At 32.8% G+C, this 20,663-nt stretch overlaps 1 protein-coding gene across 1 annotated transcript in view; it reads left to right on the top strand.

Annotated features, from left to right (window-relative positions):
• LOC145259070 (polyadenylate-binding protein-interacting protein 1-like) overlaps positions 1–4,246 on the top strand; it is a 74,429-nt gene extending 70,183 nt beyond the window's left edge. Inside the window, exons 10-11 of the mRNA XM_080116698.1 lie at positions 2,216–2,346; positions 3,869–4,246. Coding sequence (XP_079972824.1) covers positions 2,216–2,346; positions 3,869–3,938 — 201 coding nt within the window. The 3' untranslated portion in view covers positions 3,939–4,246. The remainder of the gene's footprint in view (positions 1–2,215; positions 2,347–3,868) is intronic.
• Positions 4,247–20,663: the final 16,417 nt, after the last annotated feature.

Genomic DNA, 20,663 nt, shown 5'->3' with positions numbered 1-20,663 from the left:
TTGAATTTTCACCCCAAACAAGGCACAGTGCCACTTTGAAGCAAGGGGCTACTATCAGGGACATAATTTGCAGGGACATTATGAAGGGGGATGAGTAGAAAGATGTTTGTTCACATTACACTTGAACTTCTGCATATCAGTACAGTTGGGAAAGCAGAATCCCGGCAGGGAGTTCCAAAGACTTGCAGTTCTGGGGGAGAAACTATTGGGGTACAAGGCTTTCTTGCACCTAGGGATCTCTACTGTAAAGGGGTGAGACTTAGTGGCTTGTTGGGTTTATCGAGGGTAGTTACGTCACAGAGGTACACGTGTTTGCAGTTCGTCAGAGCATTCACCGTTAAAGTATTTGTAGGACAGAGGGATGCAATATCTCGTCAATGGGACAGAGGCTGAAGCCTAGATGATAGTTCAGGACCTATCAGGTTGGCGACTCTCTTTTGAACCCTGTCCAGGAGCGAGAGACAAGCAGCAGATGCACCAGCCCAGATGTGACAACAGTACTCCATACATGGGCGAATAGGGGCCTTATAGAGGTACAGGATACTTTCAGGGGTAAATAGTTTTCTAGCACGGTAGAGGGAGCCAACCTTCCTTGCAGCAGCCTTGGCAATGCTCTCAATGTATCTATTCCAGTTCATATTCCCTGTAAACATTAGACGGAGGAGTTTAAAAGAAGTACTTTCAGGCAATGTGTTCTTGGCTATTGCTATTGGTGGTAGAGAAGGTTTCTTGTAGTTATTGAAGGAAACAAGCTTAGTTTTGGCAGCATTGAATGTGACCGTCCATTTTTGTCCCCATTCCACTACAGATAGGAGATCATCCTCTAGTGTTTCTGCCATTTCCTTGGATATGTGTTCATTTGTTTTCCCCTCGTATCTGTTTCTTTATTCCTTTTTTAAACACCTAGGCAACGCCAGGCACCTAGGCTAGTCTATCATATATAAAAGGAATTTTGTGAGTTCGTTCCCTATGGACTCAAAAACGGCTAGGCCGATTTTTATGGAATTTTGTATCGGAATGTCTTTAATAAGTATTGATATTGGAAATAATCCGATGAAAGAAACAGGTGATTTGGATAAAAGTTAACACCTTACACGGCCTTACATCACAAGTGCATCTCACAAGCCGAAATGTTCGACATATAAAATCAACAGTAGGTTCTTTGATATGACAGGGACACATTGTGATGTGTCTTCCACTAGGGCAGGCAATCAATTGATTTGATTGAAAATGGGCGATTACACTGATTCGATGACAATAAAAATATGTGAGTGAAATATTCGTTGATCATCATTCAATCTCGGGCAATGTCGGGCCTTTCTGTTTGTTAAATATTTAAAAAAAAAAAATTTTAGAATTTAAAATTATCTCCCTTACTTGCAATTTTTCATTTAAAGAAGCCGGGTCAAGGGAAATAACTTTCAACAAACAATAGTATGAATCGAGTTATCGCCCTTAGGCTAATCTGATTTTTGTAATGGTCTACCAGCTATTATAACCATAACTCCATTATCACATTACATATTAGATTTTGTTAGGGCTTCTCTATTATAAAAACGAAAAAATATTAAATTTGAAGTAAAATTTGTGCTACTTTTGTAATATCCATGTCGCAGATAGTAACATATCCAAAAATTACGGATAACAAAGTAGAAAAGTAATTATTAATGAAAAACCTTTCGTTGAATTTTATACAGTGGAATAAACTTCATCCGACATTTTGAATCACATTTGTCACAATAAAACTTAATTCTCTCCCCTGTCAACTTTTTTTTTTTTTTTTTTTTTTTTTTTTTTTTTTTTAGTAAGCGGAATGTAGTGATTCACTTTTTACAAATTTGTTTTTGTCTTCATTTCATTGTTCCCCCTAAATTTTATAACACCCTCGCCCCTCAAAATTTTATTGTCCCCACTCACAAAATTTTTATCACCCCCCCCTCCTCCCCACCACCAAAATTATCACCCCCACTCTCTCCCACCATAAAAATTTTATTGCCCCATCCCCACCCAAAATTTTATCCCCTTCGTCCTATGCCCCAAAATTATACAGTCCCCCACCTAAATTTTACCATGTTCTCATTTTATCACCCCCAAATTTTATTACCCCCCCCCCCCATTTCATTGTTCCCCTGCAATATTTTCATGCAACTTATTATTACCCGAAATTAAATTTTTCTTTAAATGTATTTACTTCTATTTTTTGCTCTATCTTCAGAATGAACCTGTCTTTTTTAATGAAAAAGGCGAACAAATAAGCCGAAGTGAAGCTGGCTACTCTGCGGAAGATGACTTGACATTTCTCATAGAAGAAGTTGATCTTGTAGATGACGAAGATGGTGACCATAAGTAAGTTGCATGCAGATGCATAATGCACTTGTCATTATATCAGCTGACATTGTAATTGCGTGCTTATGAAATAATGGTTGATCGAGATGGAAAGTAAATGTCTGAGGGTGAATGTTACGAATAAATAGCAAAGCGATTCGTGGTGGTAGTGTTCGAAAGTTCGCCTGCTTAGTTTGTCGAAAAGAAGTTGGATGCAAGACCATCGCTTGGAGTACTCGTAAGCATTCGATACACAACAATGCTGTAGAAGTACTGGTTGATTGAGAGAGGAGAACCAGTTTGTGTGCAAGAACTATCAGACATAGATTAGCTGTGTATACCCCGAGTTACCCAGTCAAGGGTTGAGGATATGCGTTGCATGGAGAGAAAAAAAAGTGAAGGAATTCATTTGGCTTCTTATCGCTTCCGAAAGTTGGGAAGTTCGTTAGCTATAATCATTAGTAGTCCTCATCTAAAAACATCCTTAAATATTTTTTATTGTTTTATATTGCTTTTTGTTGTTTTATATTGCTTTTTGTTGTTTTATATTGCTTTTTGTTGTTTTATATTGCTTTTTGTTGTTGTTTTATATTGCTTTTTGTTGTTGTTTTATATTGCTTTTTGTTGTTTTATATTGCTTTTTGTTGTTTTATATTGCTTTTTGTTGTTTTATATTGCTTTTTGTTGTTTTATATTGCTTTTTGTTGTTTTATATTGCTTTTTGTTGTTTTATATTTGTGTTTTATATTTGTTTTGTATATTTGTTGTTTTATATTTGTTGTTTTGTATTTGTTGTTTTGTATTTGTTGTTTTATATTTGTTTTGTATATTTGTTTTGTATATTTGTTTTGTATATTTGTTTTGTATATTTGTTTTGTATATTTGTTTTGTATATTTGTTTTGTATATTTGTTTTGTATATTTGTTTTGTATATTTGTTTTGTATATTTGTTTTGTATATTTGTTTTGTATATTTGTTTTTGTATATTTGTTTTGTATATTTGTTTTGTATATTTGTTTTTGTATATTTGTTTTTGTATATTTGTTTTTGTATATTTGTTTTTGTATATTTGTTTTTGTATATTTGTTTTTGTATATTTGTTTTGTATATTTGTTTTGTATATTTGTTTTTGTATATTTGTTTTGTATATTTGTTTTGTATATTTGTTTTTGTATATTTGTTTTTGTATATTTGTTTTTGTATATTTGTTTTTGTATATTTGTTTTTGTATTGTTTTATGTTTTTGTATTGTTGTTTTGTATATTTTATGTTCTTGTATTGTTGTTTTGTATATTTTATGTTCTTGTATTGTTGTTTTGTATATTTTATGTTTTTGTATTGTTGTTTTGTATATTTTATGTTTTTGTATATTTTATGTTTTTGTATTGTTGTTTTGTATATTTTATGTTTTTGTATTGTTGTTTTGTATATTTTATGTTTTTGTATTGTTGTTTTGTATATTTTATGTTTTTGTATTGTTGTTTTGTATATTTTATGTTTTTGTATTGTTGTTTTTGTTAAATTTAATGTTTTTTCTTTTCAGTAATGAGAGCGATATGGACGAAGAAATGATGACTGACTTTGAGGAATATTTGCGGTCCAACGAGAAGTAGGCACATACAATGTGCGAAGCCCGACTGCATTTATTGGTCACGTATCAGGATTTGTTCTTTCTTTTAGTCGAGGAGATCCTACTTGCCCATCTTGAAGGAGAACAAAATGAAAAGAAAACCATTCACTTCTGTCCCTCTCCCCCGCCATCTCTTTCATTTCCTGTCCATGCCAGCTCTACGCTTTAAACCTAATGCTGCTGTCTCTAATGTCTGTAAGGCTCAGTTCTTTCTATTCAGGTTTACTTAAATAAAACTTGAGCAAAGGCTGCAGTTACACTAATAATAATCCTTGGAATTATTCAAAGAAATGTTTTTATTTTTCTTTAATTATTTTTAAATTTAAAATCAAAAAAATATTTCTGTACATTTTTCTTTAAATTTTTTTTTATAGAAATTTTTTTTTTTTTTTTTTTACCAAATCATCTCACCATCATACAAAAAATGTTGTTTTTTTTTTAGTTTTTTTTCCATTGATAGCTAGCATCTTGTAAATTTCGGTCTAGGATAAAAATGTAGTAGCTGTTTTGTCGGAGAAAAAATCCTTCAGTACTAAGGGCAGCTTTTTGTTTCTAATTTTGGAACTAGATACCCCTTCCCCACAAAAGAACTTTGAAACAAAATTTTTTGTTTTAATTTTGTACAATTTTTTACTTTTTTTTTTTTTTTTTTTTTTTTCTTCATCTCCGTTTTTCAACATTGAAAAAAAAGTTTTCATATCTAAAATGAAATCCTAACCCTTTATCTCTTCCGCCGATGTCTTATCCTAGTGAACCATGTTGGACCGATTCTATTCACAAAAAACGATAGGTATGAACTCTTTATTTCAGTTATGGTTAAAATTGCAATCACTGACTTCAATTGCAAATTTAAAAAAATCCACTTAGGAGTAAAGTGTAGTATTTGTTTTGATACTACACTTCATGTTTTGTCTTCGGTTAATGAAACAGAAATCCTCTTAGACTGAGGTAATTAATTTTTGTTCCAATCTAGAATTCTTCTTTATGGACAGCTGGATTTTCTCCATATTAAAAACTGATCTCGTGTGTAACTCTGCCCTCGTGGGGAGGCAAGTAAGCACATCTCCATTTTATGTAAGGAGATAAAAAAAAACAAAAAAAAAAAAACTTCAAAATCATAAGCTAGACAATAAATGCTAGATGGAATAGATTTTGACTCGGAAAACGGCAATTCTTCGCCCTTTGTCAAAAACGTTGCTCGTGGAATGTGAGGACTAAAGGACAAAATAAGAGAAGCAAGAGTTACGAGGCTGCCGATAGTGAACTCGATTAGTCATTGACGATCATGCAAATTATATTTTTAGCATCAAATAACTCATGAAAAAAAAAGGTTGATATTCCAAACTGTTGAATTTTGTCATAGATGGAGACCTGTTAAATATGACTTGCTATTGTTTCACTAAATAAGCGACTATTGTTTTGCAAGGTTGGAAATAAGCAAAGTAGAAGATTAGACTTTTACAGCATTTGGGTATAATTTTGAATGAAAGGGAGATAATTAAAAATAAAATAGGTAATTCAGAAACATAGGCGACCCTAAGTGTGACCGTACCGGTGTTAAGTAAAAACCTAGCCTCGATGTGAAAATTTTCCGATTACCAAAGCAGGTTTCTTGTATTTGTTTAAAATAAATAAATTGACATGAAAGAAATTGTGAAATTTTTTAATACATTTATTTATTTAATATATTTTACAGACTTTATTTTAAACTAAAACAGGAAGTCCAGTTTGGTAATCTGAACATTTTCACATTGAGGCTAGGTTTTTACTTGACACTGGTCTGGTTTCGCTTAGGGTCGCTTATGTTTCTGAATTGCCAAAAAAAAATGTTTAATTCTTAAAAGTAAAGGCATAAAACCAAAAAGTCACAAAAGGAATGTGTGTATGTGTGTGTGTATATATATATATATATATATATATATATAGTATAAAACTGTTACATATTTCAGATGTACCATGGTTTCATTACAGTACCACAGCACATCTCTAAAATATGTAAAAGTTTTTTAAATGATTTGTATTTTAGCTCTCGCATTTCCAATCGAGCACTTAATTGATTATTTTTAATGCATCCTGATGCTTTTTATATATATATATATATATATATACTTTATATATATATATATATATATATATATATATATATATATAATCACATTGACATGTTGGTTCCTGCTAGATCACCAAAAGTTAAGCAATGTTGAGCTTGGTCAGTATTACAATGAGTGACCATTTGGGAATTTCAAGTGCTGTATGTGTTCTCCGCTTATGTTGGCATTGTTTCCAGTCAGTCTTGGACCTCTCCTTTCCACTAAACCCAAGCAGTGCCAATTTAGGATTACGCATCCCTTGCCTCACAATTACACGTCCAGCTACCCTTACAGGGGTGGCCATTGTCTCTTGAGACAACAGAGGCGTCGTGTATATATATATATATATAATAATTATCACGTGTGCCAAGCGTAATCTTCTGAAATTAGAAAAATATCATCACAAACACGTGGGATCTATACTAACTTTTTCTTCCGTTTACCGCCATGGCAGAAAAGACAAACGTAAATAAAATTCTGATGATGGCGTCTATCGCCGAAATATTGATTTTAAACAAATAAATATTTGTTTATTTTATATAATCTTGCATTTAAATTTGGTTTATAAATGTATTTCATATATTTTACTTTAACATTCAAACAATGCTTATATCACTAAAAACACAATGACTTTCATATATATATATATATATAATTCTGGAAGCGGTTACTATTTAGTTTAGTAGAAATCCTCTTGAATACAAGACAAGGTAAACATTGAGCTGGGATCTAAGTGTAGTATCTGTTCTGATGCTACAGTTACGTTAATTTGTCCTTGGTCAATGGAGGGGAAACCCTCTATAATGGAACAATTACTTTTGTCTACTACCAGAGTGCCCCTTTTTGTCCATTTTTTGGGGAGCTGGTCTTCCTCCCCACAGTAAAAACGACCTAGTGTCACATTTTGTTTTCATAAGGAAGCAAATAAATACCAATATTGAAGAATTCAGTAATTTTCAGTTCAATATTGATTTTCCAGCGTAATTTACCTGATCAGCACAGTACGTTTTTTTAAAATTTTTTATTTGAGGAAATTTTTTCAGAAAGAAGTTAGCACTCTGTGTTTTTTTCCTTTGGAAATTTTCACTCCTAAATATATATATATATATATATATATATATATATACACTTGCATATCATTCAAATCCATTGTCTTGAAAAAGTCTTGTTATAAAGATGAAACATTGATGATTATATAAATAATTTAGGTTTTTCCTTTATATCTCTGTGTTTTTGAGGTGAGCTTAAATAGCATTTCCCTGAAATGACAAAAATACACACCAGCTCTACTAATTTAGTATTGAGCACTTGGAATAGATATGTACAAACTTTATTACCTTGTAAAAAGCCTACACTCTATATATCTATTACTAATGGAGATTAGGTATTTCTGTTTGAAACCAAGACTATTCTATTAAATTGCTCTGTGGGGGGGAAGGAGTAGTATCTGTTCTGTCATGATACCATCATTAACACTTTGAAAGTAGTGTATTACCTGTTCTATGACCTTGAAAGAATCTTTCCAGGATAGAAGGTCCTGGATATGACCTTAAATTATATCCAATGGTGAGGCTCAAGCTTGCGTGCTTTGGGGAGTGTGGAGCCACCCCTTAATTGCCATTGCTTCCAGGTCCACTCTGACCTGTAGTGGTAGTACCTGTTAGGGTCTCAACTATGGGTTATAGAAAATGACTTGAAAAAAAAAACATTCTATTAAAAAAAGATTCTTCAAAATCACTGGATTCGGGATTAAATAACCTGAAAAGAGTTGATATGCCTAAAACAACCAACCCAACCAGAGGGAGCATATCTTTGCCAGTGTGTGAAATGTCTGTAGGTATAAAGAAAATATGTTTAATTATAATTATCAAACCCCTTTAAGGGATGGGCACTGCACTCGTTTGAACACTCTAGATTGTCTAACGTATTGGCCCGAATCCGGCGTTTAATAGTTCTTAATACCCTTCATTCCTGTGGTGATTGTTTGGTGGTCCTGAGGTAAAGGCTTAGCAAAAGGTGGCTTTGTGGCTGAATTTTACTCTCATGACTGGCAGGAATTGTCACCCCCCCCCTACACTGATTACTGCGTATGCATGATGCACTAGTGTCTGTATGTAGGTATAAAGATGAGGTCACTTGACCAGATTTCAAGTAAACAATTTACATAGTTACGACAGTAACAACGTTGTCGTAACTATGTAAATTATTTACTTGAAATTTTTTTTTTATTTCTTATTTTATTTATTTATTTTTTTTTTTTTGCATTTTTACCCCAAGCAAGGCACAGTGCCACTGATATGGGGGGGGGGGGGCTACTATCTGGGACATAATTTGCAAGGAGACTATGTAGGGAGTTGAGCAGCAAGATGTCTGTTTGCATTACACTTGAACTTCTGCATGTCAGTTCAGTCAGGGAAGCAGGAACCCAAAAAGGAATTCCAAAGTCTAGCAATTCGAGGGAAGAAACTAATTAGAGTAGAAAGTTTTCTGGCATTTGGGCATTTCTGTTGGGGTGGGATTTTGCTGTTTGTTGGGGAATATTTATGTCGAGGGGCACCAGAGCTTGTAGTTTGACGGAGCACCTACCATTAAAATATTTGTAAAACTGGCAGAGGGATGCAACATTTCGTTGATGGGACAAAAGTTGAAACCCAGCTGACAGTTTGGGACATATTAGGTTTGCGACTTTCTTGTTCTTTTTTTTATTGACCACTATTAATAAGCTCGCCAAATTCGTTGATTTTAATCTTTGGATTCCTTTAACTTGGAATATATAAATATATACATACATATATATATAAATATATATACATATATATATATAAATATATATACATATATATATATAAATATATATACATATATATATATAAATATATATACATATATATATATAAATATATATAAATATATAAATATATATATATATATACATATAAATATATAAATAAATATATATATATATATATATATATTTGTGTATATATATAAATATATATATATTTTTTTTTTGTATATATATATATTTGTATATATAAATATATATATTCCAAGTTAAAGGAATCCAAAGATTAAAATCAACGAATTTGGCGAGCTTATTAATATTTCCTTCCAAAAGTGCTTAATTCATATGTAGAGCTATTATAAGTGAAATTATATAAACCTTGGAAAAATCCGAATTAATCCTTGTTAGAGTTATCTTAAGTATATATATATAATATAATATATATATATATATATATATATATATATATATATATATATATATATATATAAACTTAAGATAACTCTAACAAGGATTAATTCGGATTTTTCCAAGGTTTATATAATTTCACTTATAATAGCTCTACATATGAATTAAGCACTTTTGGAAGGAAATATTAGTTTTTAATTCAATACATTTGAACTTATTTAGCTTTGCATGAAACAATAATTGAATCAGTTACTTTTTTCTTTTAATCTATGGTTTCATATGTGAGAGATCGCCAGACGTTCTTTATGGATACTTTCTCTATTTCCAGTTTTATCTAACTCTTGAGAATCCACATTTCTTAAAGAACAATCGGATGTTTGTAAATTTTTTTTTGTCATTGGGGAGAAACAAATAACTGTGTAGTTGTTGCTAGGAGGAGGGGGATTACGGTTATATATTTTTTCAAGATTACAAGCTTGTATATATATTGGGATTTTGATCAGATACATATATGAAATTATGGTAAGAAAAAAATGAAGATACAAGATGAAATATTCTTACCAATTTTGATTATACTTAAGCAGACTGAAATTGCAAATCACTGTTCGTCTCTTAAATAATTTGGATTCTAGGAAAATGATTTAGGGATTAAGAAACTTTAAAAAGAAATTAAAATTCATGGAATCTGGCATAATTGGTGTTGAATAAAGATGGACGAAATTTAATGCATATCTGAAATATTCAACATTTCAAATACGGTGGGGGGAGGTTTATATATTAATTGATGCCTGATGTGAAAGTTAAAATTTAACTAAAAAAAAAAAAAAATAAATATCAATGATATTTCAATTTTTGCAAATAACTTCCAGACTTCTTTTCCATAAAATTAAATATAACCCACATGATCCATTCTTTACGCCTAGCGGCTTTGCTTCAAAATTTGAGTGTTTGTACTATACAACTATGCACATATTTGATTTTAGGTGCTTCCATATTATAACAAAAAAAAAAAATATTGTATTTCAAATAAAACAAAGAATACCTACTTAATTGTCAGGTTGCAAAAATTACAGAAAGCAATAAGGTAGGAAAATAATTATTAATGAAAAAAAAAAAAGAAATTTGTGAAATCATTGTTGCACTTAAGAAAAAGGTTGACAGGGCAGATAATTAAGTTCTGTTGTATTGAACGTAATTCAAAATGTCAGACTAATTTTATTCCCCCGTCTAAACTTTATTGAAAACTGTTTTCATTAATTCTTTTTTTAACTCCTCGTTTGTTTTCCGTGATTTTTGGATATGTTACTATTTGCGACGTGACAGTTATATAGGTACCATTTGTTTTACTTGAAATTCAATTTTTTTTTTTTTCTTTTCATTTCTATAATATGGAAGCACCTGATTGTCTATTTTTATGGAGATAAACTTAAGCCAAGGGAAGTAACTGTTTTTTTTTTGTTTTTTTAGCTTTTACTTTCAAAACGGTTTGATCATGTGGACATTTTTTTTTAAGAAAATTTTTTATTGATAAAAACTTATTAATCTATAGTTTTTAGCTTCCCTCTCCTCTTTGGGGTAGGTGGGGTGTAAAAATTTTTTTTTTTTTTACATAGGCATCACCACATTATCAAGGCCAAGAGGCCACTCAAGGATAAGGGTTAAAGAGTGTACAGTAGAAATTGGACAATATAGTAATCATTAGTAATGAAAATTTGGTAAATTTGATAACTTATATGGAACGGCTCATCAAGAACTTATTTACGTTAGACTTGAACACAACCATATTGTAGTCAGCCGGAAAGCAGGAAAACGGAAGACAATTCCACAGGCGTGCAGTTCTAAGAAAAAAGCTTTGTTCATGGAATCTACATTTAGGTTTAGGCACAGATAAAGAGTGGGGGAATTATTGATAGTGTTTACAGCTAGACAAGTGTTTCTATTCAAGTTTCGTATACTCTTTGCGACTAAAAGCTGTGACTAAATGCAAGTTTTTTTTAAAATTTCAAATAATACTACAAGAAATATTTCAGATACTTAAACTGACGGGCCTTAATTGCCTGAATGACGATGACAATGAGAAGTTGCTTGAAACAACAGACCAAGGTTGCCTAGATTTAATTTCTTTACCAAAATTATTTCTGTATAGCTATAATCACGTTAAGCAACTTTGAGCCAGGTCAGCATTTAGATGGGTGACCATTTGGGAATGCTCCATCCTAGAGGCTTTGATAACTGAGGATCGGCTATGAATTTGTGAAAATAAGTCATTGACTGTTTGTTGTGATCTGCTCCAACCAGACACTGGTTGATGATGACAAATCGATTTCACACCCCCCTCCCCTCCATGATTTTTTTTTAAATATTATTTTTGTAAAAAAATTTTTAATCTTTTAAAAAATCATAGAATAAAAAAAATAAACTTGACTTATTTTTTATTTTTTGCATTCTGATTTTTTAATGTAATATATTTTTTAATTTGTTTCTTTTGACATTGTGATCTGCCTCAACCAGGCATAAGTGATGATAGATTTAAGATTTTAATTATTTTCTTTCTGATTTTATAAGTTTTTATTTTACTTACTCATAATTTTTTTTCTTTTTAAGTAATAACTTTATAAAAACACCAGCAGGTCACTCGGCGTTGCCCGGCCATAAAATATGCATAAATATATTTTAATTAATACAGAAACTGAGACATATACATGCGAGTATTTTTTTGTTTTTCTAAACGGTTCATTTCTTGTAAGTAAAGAAAAATAGAGCTGTAATCAAAATCAAAACCTAAAGACAGTGAGTCAAGTATGATAACCATTAAACCAGCTTGACACGATCTTTTGAAAGGTGTTTTTCTAACTACTTATTCTTAACATAAGTAATTTGTAATGTGAACTTTTTTTTTTTACATGGGGGGTCACCACTTATCAAGGCCCGGAGGCAACTCAAGGATAAGGGTTATTGCGTGTACAGTAATCAATGAGATAGTATTGTAGTAATCATTAGTATTGGAGATTTGATAGTGTCTTACTTAAGGGGGCGGTTTGTCAGGAATTTGTTTATGTTGGATTTGAAGATATCCAAGTTGTAGTCAGGTGGGAAGCAGGCAAATAGAAGAGAGTTCCAACTAATCTACGCATTTGTGAAACAGTTAACAGTTAAAAATCCGATCATTCTTGCGTATCAATTTTTCAATTTTGACTCTTTAAGTTTTTTTTTTTTTTTTCTGGATGAAAACGGATTAAAGTTTTCACATGTCTGAATAACCTATATACCAAATTTATAGAATGTAGATCAAAAATTTGTTGAGTATATAGGTTGAGAAGTGTACTCCCCCACACACGGCCCTGTCGGTGGGGCATTAGAATACGCCGACTGCCCCCCTGCAGAGGGTAAAAGTCCCTCAATGGGGGTCCTGGATATGACCTTAAACTATATCCAGTGGTGAGGCCCCAGCTTGTGGGCTTTGGGGAGTGTGGAGCCACCCTTTAATTACCATTGCTCCCAGGTCCACTCTGACTCGGAGTGGTAGTACCTGTTAGGGTCTCAACTATGGGTTAAATAGAAACCGACGTGAAAACAACAAATATATTCTATTAAAAAAATTTTCAAAATCTTTGGATTCGGCATTAAATAACCCGGAAAGGGTTGATATGCCGTAAAACAAAAACAACCAACCAACCCACACACACATTTCACTTTTATAGATATCTAAATTTTTATGAAAAAGAATTTTTTAATTTTTTAAAATTTAATTTCAGCTGTAGGTCTTCCAAAATGTAATCGTATAGATTTTCATGAAAGTTTAATTTAATTGTGTGAAGGCTTTAAACCTGACGGCAGACATTAGTTATTGTGAGGTTGCTGGCGGACAAATAAATATGGGGTAAAACGTAACCTTATTGTTCAAGGTTAAATAAGAAAAAGGCAAAATAGATTGCTTAAAATAATTTTTTTTTGGTAATCACGCATATTAACTTACTCAAGCATGGCCTACGCAAATAGAAGGCCATTCCATTAAAGTCGTGATCTGTGAATCACAGAATAAAGTGCAATGGCAGCTGTTAAGCGATAGACAACTACGAAAGGATGGTTGTTTTCTGTTTCAGTTCTCAAAGAAATTGCTGAGGGATTAATAAAACTGGTCTAAAAATGACTTTTCTTTTACTGAAAGATAGATTATATTTAAACACGTGCAGTTAGAGTGGAATGTTTTTTGCTGGGAAAAAACACTAGTTTTTTCTTTTTTCTTTTTTTTTTTTTTTTCTTTTCTTTAAAGTATGTCTGATTATTAATTAAAAAAATATAAGTCATCAATCGCTTATCGACAGAGGTTGGAGCTTAGTTGACAAAGTGGAACCTATTGGATATTCTTCTTTGGACTCTGTCCAAAAGGAAGAGACTAGCGGTAGATGTACCAGCCCAAATGTGTCAACAATATTCCATGCATGGGTGAATGGTGGCTTTGTTGTTGTACAGCATACTCTCAGATGTACGTAATCTAGCATGATACAGGCAACCCACCTTTTGCAGCAGCGTTCCCAATGTCTTCAGTGTATTTGCTCCAGTTCATATTGCCCATGAATATTAGGTTGAGGAGTTTGAAGGAACAACTCTCAGGTAGGGTGTTATTTGCCATGGCTATCTGTGATTGGGAAGGCTTCTTTTAATTAAAGGAAAGCAGTTAAGTCTTAGTAGCATTAAATGTTGGCACTCATTTACCAAATTGGCGAGGGATTTATAAAACTGGTCCAAAAGTGATTGTATTTTTTTTTTCTGAAAGATAAAGAATCGTTTTACATTTGGACATGTGCAAGTAAAATGTTTTTTTTTTTTTTGTTTTTTTTCCCGGAAAAATACTGTAATGAAGTTTTATTTTTTTTTTAAAAGTACATTTAATTAATAGTTTAAAACTGCACTTGTTTTCAAATAATTCTTGTAATAGTCCTTGATCATCTGTGTTCCATTGTATTTTATGCTGTGATGTCAGCAGGTTATGTAATTTTAATGGAATGGCTTTCTATTTAGTTATGTAGGCCACACTCGAGTAGAGTAATATGTATATTTACCGGATTTTTTTTTTTTTTTTTTTCATTCCCCCCCCCCTCTTCGTTTGTTCGAACATTTCCTACTTAATCCCTTCCCCCCCCACCCACACTGGTGTCTTCCCTATTTTATTTATTTATTCCCCACTCCTTTTCATCCCCCCCGCCCCCCGACTCCGGCCTGCCTTCCAGAACTCTCCATCGCCCACTACTCTTTGTCTCCAAATTTTCCGCAGCCTAATTATCGACTGCGGTTGACAGCGGTGCACTCATCTCCTCTGAACATTCTCTTGGTTCGATTAAAACCTAACAAGCAAGAGACATTTTTTTTTTTTTTAAAAAAAAAAGAAAAAAAAAAGAAAAAAAAAAAGCTAATAATCATGCACAATTAAAGACATTTTGCAGCAAAATTCGAAAAAAAAAAAATCAAAACTGGGAATATGTATTATAGACAACAAATTGAAAAAAAAAAAAGTATAACAAATTAATGTTACCAAAGGCAAGATAAGTCACTCTTCTACCTACCTGGATAAGGTGTTTTGTATTTTAACTTATTTCAAAGTGTTTATTTGTTTTGAAACACAATTAATGCCGAGTTGCTAAGTTAGAACGACAATAAAATTGTAGTCTTGATAATTGCTCAAAAATGAAACAAAATACAAACAATTACCGATACTCCAAAGAGTCTCATGTGTGCCATTTTGTTTTCATTCTAACTCACCACTCCTTGTGTTTTGAAGTAAACAAACGCCTTAAAATAAGTTAAAACAAAAATTATGTAGGTAGGTAGAAGAGTAACTTATCTTATGTTTGATAACATTTATTTGTTATATATATATATTTTTTGGGTTTTTTTTTTTTTTTTTTTACTGTTCTTTTCTGATTTGTTGTCTATGGTAAAACATATCCAAAACTGGCATTAATAATTTGGTTTGAACTGCTAAAATAGCAAAAAAAGAAAAAAAAGAGAAACGACCCCCCCCCCTCACACACACACAAAAAAAAAAGACAGCTTAAAAAATCCAATTTTTTTTTTTCTTTCAATAAAGACTGAAAACAGAACAAACGATAACACTGCAGATCAATTTCTCTTCCCTTTTTCCCCAATTCCAAGCAACCACAACCTGCATGGAAAAAGAAAAAATGTTTAAAAAAAATGAAAAAATCTTAAAAAAGAGAAAAAAAATTAAAAGAAATAAATAATAAAAAAAAAAAACTGGAAAAATATTTAAAAAAAAAAAAAATAAATAAAAAACAAAACAAAAAAAAAACTTGTCTTTTGTTTTGAATTTGATTTTTTTTTTTTAATTTTTTTTTTATTTTTTTTTTATTTTTTATCCTTGGGGATGGTGGTGAGTACCTATTTACTATGCCTCCCCACGGGACAGTTAGACACCAGGGTCGTTTTTTAACGTGGAGAAAAGGTACAAAAATAAAAATTGTCTCGGTCGTGAAGGATTTCTCCTCCGCCGAAAGAGAACAAGAAATGGAAGTGCAGCATCCGAAGAACAGATACTACACTTTGATCTTGTCCCGAAGATGGTGGTGAGTAATGTTTATCTTTATAATCCATATTATTTTTTGGAGTAGGCTTGAGTGACAACAAAAATTAATGAAAATAGATACCATGTATGTATGTATAATATACACACACACACACACACACACACACACACACACACACACACACACAGCCGTAGACTTTATTTAAACAAGAATATTTACATTCTGAATTCAATAAATCTAAGGCACCATTTGCCCATGAATGAGATTGTCACATATGAACATGTGTATCAATCACTAGTCTCTTTTTATTAGACATAGTCCAAAAAAAGTCTCCAATCTGACAGGTTCTGCATGTTTCTTACTTCTTGGGTGTGAATCATATAAGCCACTTAAAATTATAACTGTATCATAACTATTCCCCCTCCTTTCACTCCCTAGCTTTTCCCCTATTTAAAAATCAAGATTCACAAAATTATTTTTTTATATGCCCAAAATCACAGCCTGAGAAAGCTGGTTTTCAGACAAAATCACAGCTGAATATGTATACACATATGAAGCCAATGTTTTTTTGTTTTTTTTTGTGTGTGTGTATGAATATATATATATATATATACACACACACACACACACACACACAACCGTATACTATTCAAACAAGAAAGAATATTTATTTTTTTTTAATAACCAATAGCTTTTGATGAAAAATGCATGGAGTACATGTGTTGGTATTTGCCGGTCAGGTGTGATTTGAGATTAAATATTTTGTATAAAGTTGTTACCGATCTAATTCATGGTTGTAGAGTTCAGGAGTTGCAATATTTGGGCTTACCTCGATAAAGCAGGAAAGTTCAGAAATTCATCTCGTAACAGAATGAGTTGCGTGCGTAAAGCACACTTGAGTGCATGCATGCCGCATGTGTCGTAGTCGCGTGCTACTCGAGGAAGGGGGGGGGGGAAGAAATAGAAAATTGATATCACCATTTATCAGCCGAAACATGCAACAGGGGTGATAATCGTGTGTCTTGAAACTGAAAGTGTTGCGCATTGTGTCCGCTATGCGCGAAACTCAAGCTACATGTGTTTGCTTCTGATTATATCATCTTGAGTGTTTCATATTTCGAACCGTGTAATCTCCAACCTTCAAGTGGATCTTGTCAAACTCTGGGAAATTTGCATTGAACTTCAAACAGGATCCCATATTTTATCCACGGGGGTAGCATGCTTTTGTTCTGTTGGCCATGAACAGACAGAAGTGTTAAGTAATTTGTAATTGAACTCTGCATATTGCCTGCACTGAAGATTGAACCTTCAACCTCTAGAAGAGTATCACAACTGTCCAGTCCTTTATCCGCTACACCATGGGTCCTTTGAACAAGGGGGTGTTTTTAAACGATCTTCATGCATCAGAATTTATACTATGTCTTCGATGTTCTTTCAAAACTGCAGTCTCAGGCAGGATACAACAGAGGCAGTCGTGATCACACTTGAAGTTTTTGATCGCTACTGCCTCCGCCATTTCCTACATGTGCCTCTTCAACCGGATCACCAGCTCAACCATCCACACTAAATTTAACAATCCTGGCCTGGAAGAAACTGATCAAAAGGAGACTCTGGTGGTTTGGCCACGTGTTGCATCAGTCAAGTTAGGAATTCTTCCGTAAATTGGTAGCACCCAATTAGTGATGGGACGATTCCAATATTTTTCCAGATTCCGATACAATTACTGATTCCGATCCTTTATAAATGTTTAAGTATTTAATATGAAGTTGTTACTTTTTCCCCGATTACTGTAAAAACACACGTGGGGGGGGGGATCTATAGATTTTACTTTTACTCGTAGTTTAAAATCAATAAATATTGATTATTTTATTATCAGCAGTGAAAAGTTTTGTTGGTCCCCCCCCTCCCCCGGACAAAAGGAGGGTGGACCTGTAAATTCACCCTTGTCTGTCTGTCTGCACTTTTCTCAATAACTCCACCTTGGAATTTTTGGAAATTTTGCACAAACATTAAACATGATATGAGTAAAAAGTAACAGAACGAATTTTCCAAGAAAACTCTGGTTGCCCCCCCCCCTTCCTCCCCCCAAGGGGTGCCTTTTGGGTTAAAATGGCTAAAATTGACGCTTTTGTGCTTATATAAAAAATATTGATGCCTTGGATTTTTTATAAAACTTTCTAAAGTTGTAACTAACTGATTTTTATATAATTTTGTTAGTCTATACTTCGCAATAACTCTTGGGTGTGCCCCAGGGCTCTCTTAGGGCTAATCAAAACACTCCATTTTTGGGGATTATTTTTACCATATTTGTCCAAAATTTTCTGTGTATGTCTATTTAGCAGTTTTGCATGGTGCTGAACTCAAATTTAAATATGTTAAGGCCTTGGGGACTTTTGGGACTTAATGGAGGGAGGGGGCAAATGATGAACTTAGTCATTTTTTTTTTTTTTTTTTTTTTTTTTTTTTTTTTTTTTTTTTTGCATGGTCCAGAAGGCCTGTTAAGGCCTAAAACTGCACCGTTTGTTCATTTTCACCAGGATTTGATGTCCCTTGGGGGTAGGGGGCAAATGGTGAACTTTTTTTCTTTTTTTTTTTTAATGCCTTGTTCACTGTGCACTCATGAGGGACCATGCATGCTTCACTTTTTTTAAATAAAATCAAAGAAAAAAAGATAATTAAAGGAATTGTTTTTGGCATTGGAAAATAGGCACAAATTTTTTCAATTCTAATTTTTTTTTACATGGAGGTCACCACTTATCAAGGCCTGGAAGCCACTCTGGGATAAGGGTTATTGTGTGTTCAGTAATCAATGGGATAGTATCATAGTAATCGTTAGTATTGGAGATTTGATAAAGTGTCTTACTTAAGGGGGTGGTTCATCAGGAATTTGTTTATGTTAGACTTGAAGACGTCCATGTTGTAGTCAGGTGGGAAACAGGCAAACGGAAGAGAGTTCCACAGTCGTGCACTTCTAAGAAAGCTTTGCTCATGGAATCTACGCTTTGATTTAGGCACAGATAAAGAGTGGGGAAAATTAATGACAGTGGTTTCAGCTAGACGGGTGTTTATCATGAAGGATTAGCGAGGGGGACCAGAGATTGGAGTTCAAACGAGCAATTTCCATGGAAATAATGATAAAACAGACAGGCTCGCAACGTCTCTTCTGTGAGAGAGAGGTTGCAGGGAAGAGAAAAGGGCTGCCCCAACATTACACCCAATCACCACCACCGAGAGAGTAGGACAGTGTAATGTCACTTCCTGATCAACTTGTAGGTATAGATAGTTTCCGGTATTCAACCACGTGGTCATGCTAACAGGCATATAAAATATGGCTGTGTTAACGATTGTCCATGTATGTTTTAAAGAGAAAGAACAATTCTCCATTTGGATAATAATTATTATAATTGCACATTGGGAGAATTTTAATCTAACAAAATATAGTAAGTGAACTATTTTTGAACTTTTATTTCTATTGGAGAAAGTCGAAAATTTCATTTTATTTATTTTTTTTTTACTGCAAAACAAACAATTTTTATATGATATTTTTCAGTTTGTCCTTTTAATCTCTTCTCTTCTCTATATAAATAAATGAACTCATTTTTTCCCCGTCTGATTTTGACATTAATAGGATTAAAAATCAAGATATTTCATGCAAATATAATATGCACAAACGGCAGAACAATATCTGAGGTGTGTTATAGGCTTATTATTTCTCAAATTCCTCGATAATCTTAGATTTCTATACTTTTTCTGCTGAGAAGTCACGGCCAAAATCGGTTAAGATCAATGGAAGTGGTAAAATATTTTCTCTAATAAATTCCTCCTCCCCCTGCCACCACTTAACACCGTTTGGGGATCGTTCACAAGGAACAGTTGAGAAGAGAACACCAGTTTGGCTTCGTAGTTCTTTCATGTGAAGTTATTTAAAATTACTAAACTAAGCTGCAGTGCTCTGTGGCGTAGTGGTTAGCGTGCTGGACAATTCACATTATATTTTCACGTTCGTGCCGACCTATCGTGGTCGTTTTTTTTTTTTTTTTTTTTTTTTTCCTAAACAACTGGAATGGACTTTTCTTGGTGGCCGAACTGTTAACGTTGCAGATGTTTTTCTTTTTTGTTTTTTTTTTCACACTTTATTTTCCTACTTTTACTCATGACTCCGGGTTTGATCCTTCCTACTTACCTACCATAACATTTTTTAAAACTCCCCCCCCCCCCGTCCCGGAAACAAACACTCGGGCAACGCCGGGTACCCCCGCTAGTAATAAATAAAACTTTTCACTGAGTATTTCCAAATATTTTAAAGTTAGCATTTTTCACAGCATTTTTTTTTTTTTACGATCGGTGAATTTTCAATATTTTAGCACCAGGCATAATTTATTTCTTTGAAATATATTTAAAATTTCAAGTTTGTTTTTTTTTATAACATTTTAACTGTAAATAATTTACATGATGGGTTTGTTTTACTATACACGTAGATTCAAAAAAGTTGTCAAAAAACAAATATATAACAAATGGTATCAAAGGCAAGATAAGTTACTTTTCTACCTAACTGGATAAATTTTTAGTGTTTTTATTTAATGTAAAGTGTTTATTCGGCTCGAAAAACATAGTGTTTACCGATGTATTTGAAAAATGCAAATAGTGGCATGCTTGCTGTTCCACACGGTAAGTTTGGGAAAATAAGTTTAAACAAAAAAATTATACAAAATACTATTAGAAACTCGCTCAATGTGTTACTGTGACGTAGGCGGACATATATTCGGTGGATTTCTCACAGTATTTTGTATAATTTGTTTGAACTAATTTTTCCCAAACTTCAAGTTCAATAGCGAGCATGCCGCCGTTTTTTTTCTTAAAATATATCGATAAACATTGTA

This window comes from Euprymna scolopes, chromosome 34 (genome assembly GCF_053919585.1).
Source record: "Euprymna scolopes isolate OS-2025 chromosome 34, ASM5391958v1, whole genome shotgun sequence".
Classification (NCBI taxonomy): domain Eukaryota; kingdom Metazoa; phylum Mollusca; class Cephalopoda; order Sepiida; family Sepiolidae; genus Euprymna; species Euprymna scolopes.
This window is presented reverse-complemented; position numbering and strand designations above follow the sequence as displayed.